This window comes from Bombus pyrosoma, linkage group LG11, assembly GCF_014825855.1.
Source record: "Bombus pyrosoma isolate SC7728 linkage group LG11, ASM1482585v1, whole genome shotgun sequence".
NCBI classification, from domain to species: domain Eukaryota; kingdom Metazoa; phylum Arthropoda; class Insecta; order Hymenoptera; family Apidae; genus Bombus; species Bombus pyrosoma.
Window position 1 is genome coordinate 16,411,173 of NC_057780.1, and position 12,867 is coordinate 16,424,039.

Sequence of the window (12,867 nt, forward strand, 5' to 3'; positions counted from 1 at the left end):
TACAAGAATTTGAATATGTTCGTGAGTCATTATACTCTTACTGGAATTTATAGGCAAAGAGCTATAAAATTTATCGTTTTTCTATTTATTGCTTTGTTGTTCGTTTCCTAAACTCAGGGGCCGGCTATATGACTCAAAATCTACAAGTGTATTATTCTTGTGATTGACTAGTAGTAGTAGAGGATGAACAATAATAGGCTTACAGTACCGATGACGAATTTATCCCAATGACGAGTGTGTCCCAATGATCCTGTTATTTTATGCGAAAGAATAAGTCAAAAATATACAATAAATTTTTTTTCATGTAAAAAAATGCTTCGTTTTTGATAAACTTGGATTTGAAAGTGTGTATGGATATGTGAATTTGGCTAATTACTAAGTATGAGTAAATAATCACCAAGTATGTGCGAAAATAAGTGGAAAAAAGTAGAATAACATTTTTTCCTTTTGAAGCCTCGTTTTGAAGACAACCGAGATTGAATATTTTTAATTAAGAATTAAAAGTCAATCCCCACACGGCTTAATACGCGTGTACTTTACAAATTTTCAAATTTCGATTTCCCAAATTAACAAAAAGCGATCTTAGATGCCAGACAGTAAACGACCACCGTTTATGCACAGATTAAATATTACTTTACCGCAACTATTCAAACTCTTTTTAACATGGATTAAGGTACGAATATACCGTAGAAGATGGCATAAATTAGAAGATTCGTGTTGGGTTTTCCCAAAGTTTGGGCGAAAGTGACCCACATAATGGATCTTGATGTTGAGAGAAAAAAAGAGCCAACGTCGAGGTTCTATTGTACAGTAATTCACTAAACAAATAACACTCCTAAATTTATAGCTTATAAACCAGGTATTGTCTGTAGATTTCTTTCTTATAATTTCAAAATTTGTTATAAGACGGAATACTTTAATCTTTTGCATTCTGAGCAATTTTGAACATGAATTTAGCAGAAACTCTGAATTATTTTTACCATGGGCTACCGGCTATTCCGAAACTACTTATAATCGTATTTACAATGTCGCTGCAGCTGCGACAATGATGCTTAATTCTATTTGCGCTGTTGCAATGACGGCGAGAACGGAGTGCAGAAGGTTAATCATTTTTAAAACGAATAGATAAAATAAAAAGTAATAAATAAGTAATTTGTAAAATTTAATTTGTTTTATTAGCAAACTTATTACTGTTTTCTAAAGATAATTATTAATTTATGAATGTTTAATTCGTGCAGGAAGGTCTATGATTATTAACTGAGTTTTTAAAACAATTTTATGTTCAGTTGCGCTTAGTACGTAACACTATCTTTTGATATGCGTCGTTACATCATTCCTTATTTTTATTACAGGCTGATATTTTTCTAAATGATATTCTGATTGATCTTTTACTCCTTTTATATATATACATATTATATTATATATAATATTTGGTATATATATACATGTATTCACGGTGATTTGTGCATTTTTCTGCCTATATGAAAACACAAACATGTAATGTTAGATAATGTAAAGAAAAATGTTAGATAATGTTAAGAAAAATAAATAGTCCTCTTTTATTTATGGTAAAACGATAAAAGAATCGATTGTACATCTGCCATGTCTCCTTATAAACTTATAAGCGTTTCATTGCGATTTATCGTTAAATTGCAATGGTTATCACCTATGTAATCACATGCAACACATGCGATTTTTCCGTCATTTTTTCGATATTAATGGTACTTGCTTTATGATGCGTTACACAAAAGGACAAAATGTCGTAAAATGAGATATTTAGTATTTCATAACTTAATTACGTGGGAATAAATAACAAAAAAAAAAAAAAAAAAAAAAGAATAGTCATACTATCTTAAATCTCTTCAGGAATCTGCGAAAGAAATTTGTTACTAAAACACCGTGTACATGATGACTCTTTCTGCAGATTATTTTCCATTCGACTATTTATACACTAGTGTACCACTTATGTTATTTGCAATATAAATTTTCTTATCTTAAACATATTTAGTAACCTGACTGTAACACGTGAACACTTCATATAATCTCTTAGTAACCACCAAGGTTGTTCAGCAAAATGAGGATAATAAAGAACCGAGGTCTTCCTGAGGAAGCAACGTTGAAGTACAATATCAAATCAAAACATTTATCAATTAAATAAAAAAATATATATAAATATGTATGATATATATTTTTTCTTTATTTAATTAATAAAAAATATATATATAACACGTGAACACTTCACATATTCTATTAGCAATCATCAAGGCTGTTCAGAAAAATGAGGATAATATATTAATTCCATTACAATTCTTTTATACCATTTTATGGTTCTACGCAAGCAACTACAATAGGATGACATCTGATCAGATAGATCAACCCCCTTTTTAGCATCATTATAAAAAAACCGTGTCTGGCTTTAATTTACTATTTTTCCCTTGAACAATAACACACCTATGATTTTTGGAAGTAGCTAGCATACATAATGACCTTTTGTCAGTCCATTTTACGTAACCTAACACTATTTTCGTCGTGCATGTTCCTTACGCGCGCCGTTCTCCGACGAACATGCATGGCTATTCTTTTTTCCTGTACGAAATTGAAAAATTTTTTAATTCGCGCTATAAACGTTTCTTATAGAAAAATGTTCACAGAATTGCGTGCGACGCTCAGAATTCGCGTCAGACCTCTACTTTTTGAGAAAAATCAAAAAGAGTACAAAATTAGAGCCAAAGCTGGTCCCGTCAGCTTTACTCAACATTTATAGATATATGCAAATTGATATTGACAAACAATTGTATATCAATGTATTAGTTAAAGTCCACGGAATTTATTGAACCCAACAGGAATCGTATAGATTTTGTAATTTTGCTATAAATTGAGGTCAAAGTTGAAAAATTGTGGTTGTGTCGAATAGTCTAATGTGACCCTGCGCCGCCCCACGAAGCAGACAATGAATTCAGGCGCTGCCCCACGGAGAAAACCATGAATATCGGCGCCGACGTCAACATGTTAAATAAATAAATACGGGTTATCATCCATTGTGTGTATATATATATATTTTTGTTTTGTTTAATATATATATTAAAATGTTGATTTTTCTCGTTGGTTAGATTTAAACAAAAATTACATTCAGAATTTCCGAATAATGAACTCGCTGTTTTTAATATTCATAATAAATACCGAAAATGTAAATACTTTTAGCAACAATGATACCATTTGATTGTTATATCTAAATAATTATTTTCTAAATTTTATATTTAAATAATGCCTAGTGCTGAGATATAATACACGCTGTTTGCTACTTTCTTCCCTTGTTTACAACTTTCAAGGAATATATTTTTAGTTACACTCGTACTTAAATCTCTGTATACTTTCTTAATCACTAAATAAACATGAAACATTCCCAATAATCTTTGACCATCGTATAACGGCATTGGATACAATACCGTTTATTACAAAAACATCTTACGGTAGTAACGGAGTGAGGATCGACCAGGATAGGACAATGCAGGTTATTTACTTAGGTTAGTTAGTTACTTGTTGGGGTTAGTTGTGATGAATCATTTATCCCCGAAAACTGATTTCTATACTTTACAGTTTTAAGCCACCGTATAAAAGGCCCTAGGGGTTGCGCGTCTAGTTCAGTGTGATTGAAGTAATACATGGTTGAAGTAGTGCTACTAGTGTATACCAGAAGTTCTCCGATCGTTCTGACAGTTTTCCTATTTCGTTGCGGTTCAAGAGTTTGGTCTCTATCCACGTACACGAACGTTGGCTTCCGATTCCTTTTGTTTTGCTCTTCGTCGACCGAGATAAAACGCGAATCGACTTGTCCGTTGGCTGTTGACTAGTTATATCAAAAAAAAAACATTACTTTGAATCGAGGAAGATATGTAAGTAAACACATAGTAATGTGGTAGTAAGAATATTTGTCACGTTCCGTAGCATATTTTGAAAGGCTTCCTACGAGCGGCGAGATATGACACGAGCAGAATTTCGTGTGTACCACGTGGTGCGCTTCTATTACGTGACAGCGACGAAATATTATAATCGTTTTACTTGAGTCAAATTTTCCAACGATAACCTTGTTGACAATAATTTAAATGAAATCGTAATCTTTTCTACAAATTTCTTGACATTCTTCCGATACGATTTTAATATGATTTTAACATGTATATAATCTATTAGTTTACTATTCGATAGAAATGTAACTAAATTAAGGATATGGTATTCTTTCTAATAAATAGATAAAAGTAGGAAGCTGATGAGAATTTCAACTTACCATATTAATAAACATTGAAAACTAAATTTAGTTCCGGATAAATAATTTATCGTGACTCTAAAACGAGTAATGTTTATACTGTTCATTTTGGTGGATCACTGCAGCCGAAACGACGTATGAAAGCGGCGTTTTTCGATGAATCAACAATGTGAATTCGGCTTTACTTGCTACATGACTAAAATGGTGACCGTGTCTGAACCAGCTTAACCGGGCTACTATCGAACCAAGGAAGGTTTACAGATTCGGTTTCACGACCTCCTCCGTCATGGTTTCCTATTACTCGGCAGAATCATGTCTTTTTTTCTCGAAACTTTTGTCCTTTTCTTTTTGTCCTACTCAGAATGAGTTTACAATGATGTAGAAATTAACAAGCGGTTTATTTATCGTTATAGATGGTACAGAATCGGAAAAAGTGAAGTTCGAAGATTCGAGGGACTTAACGAGCGGATCGACTGGAACAACCGGCAGCAGCAGCAACAAACGCGCTAAGAACAAAAAGAGACGTGAAATACAACAAGAGTTTACGCATTCGTGGATGGTGGGTGTGCTGAAGGGACATACCGGGCCAGTTCTAGATATGAATTTTTCCAGTAACGGAAGATTTCTCGCAAGCTGTGCCGAAGGTATGTACCGATATAGTTTAAGAAAATTTGTCCTACGAGAAGTCACTATCAGCGACATCTCTCTTAACGCTTTAACGTCACATTTCTCTTGCGCTTTAAAATGCCCTATATGGGAATTTATAGCATAAGAGCAGAGACTAATCTTGCAATATAATTATATTAATATTAAATTATAATATTTCGATTATCTGGAAAAGTTGCACAACGTTAAGTGGAAATTTATAGTTTTGAAAGTATAGTGGAAGTTTTGAAAGGCCTCGAAGGAGGCGCATGAGTCATAAAGCATACGGACGAGATTCATTTTGGAGATTTCTGATGATGAATGCTACGTTATTGGCATGTGCAACAATTACCGCTATTGCGCGAGAAAAGCGATAAAAAAGTTATTTCTCTGATAAAGTCATCCGAAGGACAATCTTTTTTTTTCCACTTCTGTTTTTCTTCTCGATGTTTCTTTGAACTATTTCGATATACACGGCATATAATTCCGTTATAGCAGAAAGATATTTTCTTTTTATTCAAGAAAATGGCTCCGGGTGCCACCTATGTCTTCATCGGTGACGCGGCGGGCCTTTTTAATTTGCATGTGTCATTGTTACCTTGTTATTGTGCCAGTAACAATAGCCGATCTCTGTCTTTGCTTGTACCGTTTCTACATGGAATTAAAACCTATGTACTTACATGTCTCTTGACGTTTTCTTCGACTCGATTCATGCGCAACGAGTGGCATATAAACGTAACCGCGATAAAAATTATACGCTTCCTGAAGTTGCGATATTAAATATGCAAGATGTATTTTAATACGAATCATAATCTTTGGAAGAAAAACACTTTCTTATGTGACAAATGACAGTATATCATTGCACCGCGGATGTTAGTACATTTATAAAAAAGTTAAATGCGCGCAAATTATCCAAAGTAAGTAAAACATCCGATATATTATTCAGAGAATTATTTAGCTTTTACATTGACTCACCAAAGTACTTGAATACACTTGCCATTGAAATTTTTTATCAATGCGTGTTGCATAGAATTTTTTGAAATTTCATTATCAATTTTAAAATGTTAAAACATAATAATCAAACTAACCCAATATTAAACTAATATTATTCATTTCTTACAAAGTATCCTCCTGGCTTTCTTACCTATTTTTTAAATCTTACATCTTCGAATTTACCAGATTATTCCCTTTCTCAACCCTTTCGTATTAAAATACTTCTTTCTAGCCGCATAGTCAAGGAAACCGTGGATTTGCTGATATGATCATCATACATGGTAGGAAATCTTTTATACAAAATTCGCAGAAAGGTCTGTTTATCTTCTTAGTTTTATTCGTATAAATTTGAATTTTCATAAACATCCGTGGTCTACTTATTATTATTAAATATTCGTGTTACTCGTTACTACAGCTTCTTCGTCTAGCTATACGAACACAGAAGTAGACGGGCAAAATGTAGGTCGTTTGAGTGAAATCAAGCTGTTCGGTCGCAAACTCCTTGATTTCTTGAAAGACATTATCCTGTCCCGATCGCTTTTTTCTTTTACACCTCACCAGTCTGGATTTATATGTATTACCGTTTGTTTGTATTATACTTCCCTGTGTTCGGAAAGAAGGGATGGATAACTCTCAAACGCTATGATTAAAAGCTATTTGCCCTTTTTTCCTTCTTCGTGAACCGATCCAATTATCTAAAGAAGGACGAACATAGAGAAAGTATGAAAACGATGGAAAAATCGCTCGCAACGAACGCCTACTTTCACTATTTCATCTTTGAAATCGGAACAGGATTAAACGCCTGTATTTCTCATTATCACCAATTGATACGCGTATCGTCGATATAATCGTCACTAGCTAATTGATATTCAATTTGTACAACCGTAAAGTATGTTAAAGTACTTATGTTAGATGGATTTCGTAACGTACCATGTAAGGATTAAAATATTTAAACAGTTCGTTGTGTCGTATCCTTTCATGGTTTACACGATGACGATCGTGGGTGACCCGTTGACCATGAAAGATTTTTCGTAAAGCGGCATCCACTTCTCTTACCGGTGAGTTTCTCTTCTCTTGCTTCTCCCGCCGCGTTTAACCTCGAATCCAGAGACGGGGCACATCGTGCCACGTGTGTACGTGCATGCCCTCACGAGATATACCGAGAAACGTGAGTAACAAAAGGACTTCAGCTCTGGACTGCTGTGCTTCATGGAAAAGATGCCTTTTAACTGGAATGTCCACGACCCTAGTTGCAATACCCTTTCGCCATCCTGTCGCTTAGAATTTTTCTTCTGCTCAGCTTATATCTTCCCTGTGTATACTTTTAATTCTTTACTTTTTCTCCTTTTTTTTTTTTAAGTATTTCATATTTGTGATTTCTTTTCTAACACTATGACTAGTTTCCAGCATAACTTTTATGACTCAGAATCGAGAATTTCGATACTTATCATAGAAACATCTTATGGATACATCGTGTGTATTATACAAAACATTTTGAAATTTCGTTGGCACTGTAATGAGACGCAAATATTACGATTATATTAGTAAAATTTCATTCATATGGTAGAAGAATTTTTATTCAGTGTTTATTTGTGATAAATATTTGACAGCTTTTATGGACATTTCGCGATTCGATAATCGTAGTAACCGTGTCTCGTTGCAGTGCCAACGAAATTTTAAAAAGTTATTTAACACTACTTTCGATCATTAAATCCTGAATGATCTTACGCATTTATGAAATCGGTTACTTTATACGTAATAATGTAATAGTACTGTGCTATCTCTAAACAAAAAATGATGCATACGTAAAATTAGAAATATTTATATAACAATAAGATCCGGTCACGTTCGTTGGATTACTCCCAGCAAAATAATATGCTTAATTCCTCGCGAAATATTTGCGATTGTGCTATCGTTGAAAAACATTCAGTAATTAATGTGAGTCATCAGTTACGGCCGCCTTAACCACGAAATCGTGTACTGTGAATCATTCCCTCCTTTGCGCGCAACAGTAATCACCAATGATCGTGAAATACACCATGTAGCGCCGGTAGAAAGTCACGGTTATTCTTTAAACATTCTTCCGTTTCCGATCGACGATTTGGGAAACATAGTCTCGAAATACGAGTCCCGATCAAAAATAATCTCGGAAATGTCCGTGGGTTGGCACATAAATTTAGAAAACGGCTAGTGAACTTGCGCCGTTTCTCAAATCATCTCTTTCATTGCACCTATGATTATCTTGCTAACGCATTTGGATGAATATCTTATCATTTCGGTATTCTTCGTATCGATATAATTTCAAAGTTCTCCGAATCATTCGTAGCCTTTGATATATTACGTTTTCCGTTTTATTTTACCTGCGAAGCATTTACGTGATATAGATATTATCATACAGAATGTTCCATGCAAATGGGCTAACAATCTGTTCGACTTAAAGCTTAGAAGATTAAACAAAAAAAAAAAAAAGAAAAATAAAATGATTTCGAATGACGTAAGATTTTAAGATCACCACGACTATTCTTAAATTGTGCTGTAGATTGTTTTATACGCCAATATGGTGTATCTCTTTATTTTCTATAAAAAATATTAAGACACTTAGGTCAGATATCGATCACATAGCTTAGAAAATCTTTAAGCTTCGATTTTATAGAATTTTCCGTATTAAATACAAGGAAACACGCGTTGCTTATTTTTTCGTATCTTTCTATTACTAAAACTTCTGCAAAATTGAAGTAAAAATATTTTTTTTAACCATTTTCAGCATTATATTATACAAGCTATAGTAGTGTTATAAAGAAGCTTAAATTGAGCGAAGAAAAATGAAGATGAGGCAAGGAAAATAATTTCAGGTTCCTTCATTTTCGAAATGAAACGATAGATAAGACACTTTAATTAAATAAAGTCATCAACATTCAAATAGCGATATCGATTGATCGATTATACCGAATTTAATTCCACGAAATGATATATAGAATTTGGGGCCACTGGCTGGTTACTGCGTTCGCTATCACCTTTCTGATGCGCGAACGTAACAAGCGTAGTTGTAACAACCTAATAATAGCGCGACGTGGGAAATTCTCTGGCCTTAAATCAAGCCCACACACCGAAGCAACAGACAGTTTATGGTTACGCTACGGACTCGATGAAACGACTCGTCGTAAACCGATAATTCGATGTATAACGATCATCAAAATGCTGCTTCTGTTTCTGATCCATAGAGTTTCTGATCCGCACACTTTCAATTATTTGTCGATATCGCGCTCCGCGCTTAAATTCGAGAACTGATTTTAAAAATCAAAATGCCGTATGGTGAGCTTTCGAAGGTTGAGGATTTATCGGCTGTTTCTAAGATTTTTTATTTAAGTTAGAGACGAATATAAATGAACGTAAATAAAGTAATCAAAAATGCGTTTTTAAAATGTTTCCTGAATGCTAATTTAAGTTAGTTTCACCTCGTAATTATTTCATTAAATCAATCGACATATCAGGCTCTGAATTTTTTTATCAAATGTTGGGAAAATCACATCGTAGCAGTTCTTCTTTTCTATCTCCCACCTTGGCCGCAGCTAGCACTCGCACGGATACCGGGATTTGCTCGGATAATCAAACTATGCGAAGAGCAACGCGTAACAGCCAATGATTTCATTAAATGACGCAACGGTACATATCGACGCTGGTCATTCCTGCGAACGGGGATACCGTTTTCCGTTATCCGAGTCACCGCTCAGATTTCCTCGTCTCTCCTTCGTCCTTCGTTCCATTTTTCGCTTGCCATCGCTCGAAGGCGCGGGAAATCTCTACCGATCGCGTCCATCCCTTTCTAGAGACTGGATTACTTGTTTATCGCTATTAAATTATTTCCATGCAATGCTTATTCAACGTCTTTTTCCTAGAAATCACCGATAAAATTATCACAAAGTTGAGGTAATCCTACTTTTCTCTTCGGCAATTTCTTGATACGTTTGCAGTATCTTTCTGAGACATCACTGCTGACGTAGTATTATTTATATTGCTTTCGTTCATAGGATGATTTTCATAAAGGACGTATCAACGTTGTTGCGATCTATAGATTTTTATTGGGTTAGTGGGGAAGCGATGTGTCCTTTGTGTATGTAAGAATCAGTAAACATGCACGCGTGCCGTATTTAATCGATTATGTTACAGTGGCTCTATAAACTATCTTTTTCTTTTATTCGTTCAATGGTATTTTCAATCGATTGCTCAAGGGAACTAAAGTATTTGAACACTATTTTGTATCATTCTACATTTGTTGCATATATTATTGTATATGTGTTATTTGAGAGATTTCTATACTTCGTATAAATCCACATGTAGTTTCCATTCCCCTTAATCATGTTTAGTAAATATAGGAAATTGTATAAAGATTCACGAAGTACTAAGAACTTTTTTTATATTTTACTCAAATTTCTGATACTCTTTATGACGCTCAAAAAATGCAATTGAGTGGAGAATAACCGAAAAAACGCAGCAATATTAAGAAGTTTCAGTTTCTCGTTTTGTTCTTTGATGATTCGTAAACTCGAGGTTCAACATGTCTGTGTTCTATTAGTAATCCTGAGAAATGCAGAAACACGGTAAAATATATACCACGTGTAAATACTAGAACATGCCAAGAAATGTATAGGTGATACGAAAATATGTAGTATTTATTATTAGATAGACGTAAATGTACTGAAATTGAAATTTCTAATATTTAACGCATATAATAGTTAGGATTGGATTTAAAAACAATCTTGTAATTTTGTAAGAAAGTACCAAAGGGATATATATTAAATATTTCGTTTGAAATCTAACTATAATATAACATCATCTTATACATACATAATACAGCATGATTGATCAAACAAACAAACTTCATAGTTTTACAGCTGTCTTTGTCGAAATCGTAAGCCAATTTCGTGAAGTTCTCTGTCACATAACTCGCTCTAAATAAACATTTCTCCAAATTGTATGCAATCGTTTACAGTAGACACACCGTCTCTTCAAGCCGGATACATTTTCTTTCAAATTCAATTAATATAAAAAAAATCTTTCGATTTTTAAACAATTGCACACTCCGGATCCGTGAAAAGATTTCTTTTCCAGGCGCATTGATTAAAACGCAACTATGATGCGTTGTTCCTCCATATTCTTCTTTTCTCATTCGCCGTGGATATTATACGCAATTGATTTAAGTTCAACAATAAAATCATGGAAATTTTATAGAGTCTTCCTGACTTCGTTTGTACCACGAATTCAGACGTGCACGGTATATGTATTCAGTATTCGTTCGAAAGAAAGGAACGGCATTTCTACCCGTAAAAACGTAGAAAAGAAAGCGACCCTTTCCGTGACGCATTCGGCGAAAGTTGCGTATTGCTGAATAAACAAGAGGCGTCAAAACGGTTCACCTTTTATTGGCCGCCTGTTTTTTTGTGCTTCGGTCCGTAACAAGAGCGTAACGCCACTAGATTGTGCTTTTTATTTTCCGTGATTAACACGAACGAGAAACGTCCGAAGATTCTATCTGGTTAGCTGGGAACGGCTCGTAAACCAGTCGAATTTTTGCTAAGTTTTATATGGATCTTGTTTTAGAGAAAATTAAAGAACTGGCTTGCATCGAATTGCTTTTTTCTCGAATATCGTTTAGGAGAACGAAGTTTCGACGAAAATTTCTAATTTTCAATTTCCTTTTCAAACCTTTTCATTTATTTCTCATAAAAACATTTGAAACATTCTTTTAACGAGTATTAACGTTGGTGCATATGAAATGTCATTTCACCGAAGTTTGAATTTGGCGGGTCATACCAACTACTTAGCCTATTTGTCAATTGGCAGTTATGTTAAAGAAGAAATAATTTACTATAAATTAGATATCCATTTCTGTAATTTCTGTAAGTTGCGTATATTTAAGAAAACTTAAATAAATCTTTTTAGAATTTAATTATCTCAACATAATTAATTTGTTATGTACACGAAACATTTACATTTGTAAGCTAAAAAATTTTCCACTAGACTATTTTTTAACGCATAAGGATTGTGCATTAAAAGGAAGTGTACATTCCAAGAACTATTCAATTCTACGATTGATAATTCTTATAAATCTGGAAGGTACACGTTGAGTAAAATGCGTTCAATCATGTGGAAATTACTTTGATCATATTTATGTTTTAGAAACTACACGACGATAAAAGTTTTATCTGAAAGAACATTTCATATGCAGCAACCTATTCAGCATCGATACTAAAGAAGAGAGCACTATCTTTGTTTTAAATTAAAAATTTAAAATCTGAAGATTCGCGTTATAAACGTTCGTCGACAAAGGTGCTTTATTGTAGTCAACATGTATAATCGTCGATGTGGACGCTTATACAATGATGCATTGACATCGTGTCTCATTTATGAACAGACAAAAATCCATATATGTTATTTCATACGTCCGTGGCAAGCCTCCACTTTCATATTTTCTTCTTTCGATACAAATTGATCGCGCAGCACTCTCAACACGATCTTTCCGTATAACCGTGTTCGCTTCTCTATTTTGCGAAGCATTCGCAAATTATATTCGAATTTTGTACGATTTTGTGGATATCGGTGTTCAAGGCAGAAATATGACGATCTCTAGTTCAAGAGCGATTGACGTGACCGCGAGTTTTGGATATATTCTTGATCATATTGACAGAAAGAAAATAAAACGGGAGAAGAAAAAGTATAAATATAAAGTTCTTTTTACTCTTAGTCCGTATCTAGTCAGAGGAGAAATTTACCATACTAAGAGACTATCCCATTTAATTAATTAAATTGGCAGTAAAACTTGAAGTATCTTCCATTGCGGGGAAAAAATATCGCGACGATCTAATATGAAATTTAATTTGAAAAGTTTAATCATGAATATATTCTAAAGAATATACAATTTATCCTAAGAAACATAATAAGGGAACCAGGTAGAGATATTTAAAAGCACT

At 33.8% G+C, this 12,867-nt stretch overlaps 1 protein-coding gene across 6 annotated transcripts in view; it reads left to right on the forward strand.

Annotated features, from left to right (window-relative positions):
- The window catches only part of LOC122572693 (transducin beta-like protein 2), a 60,559-nt gene that overhangs the window by 23,073 nt on the left and 24,619 nt on the right, over positions 1-12,867 (forward strand). For all 6 annotated transcript variants that reach the window (XM_043738000.1, XM_043738001.1, XM_043738002.1 and 3 more), the window contains one exon: positions 4,675-4,905. In XM_043738000.1, coding sequence (XP_043593935.1) covers positions 4,675-4,905 — 231 coding nt within the window. The remainder of the gene's footprint in view (positions 1-4,674; positions 4,906-12,867) is intronic.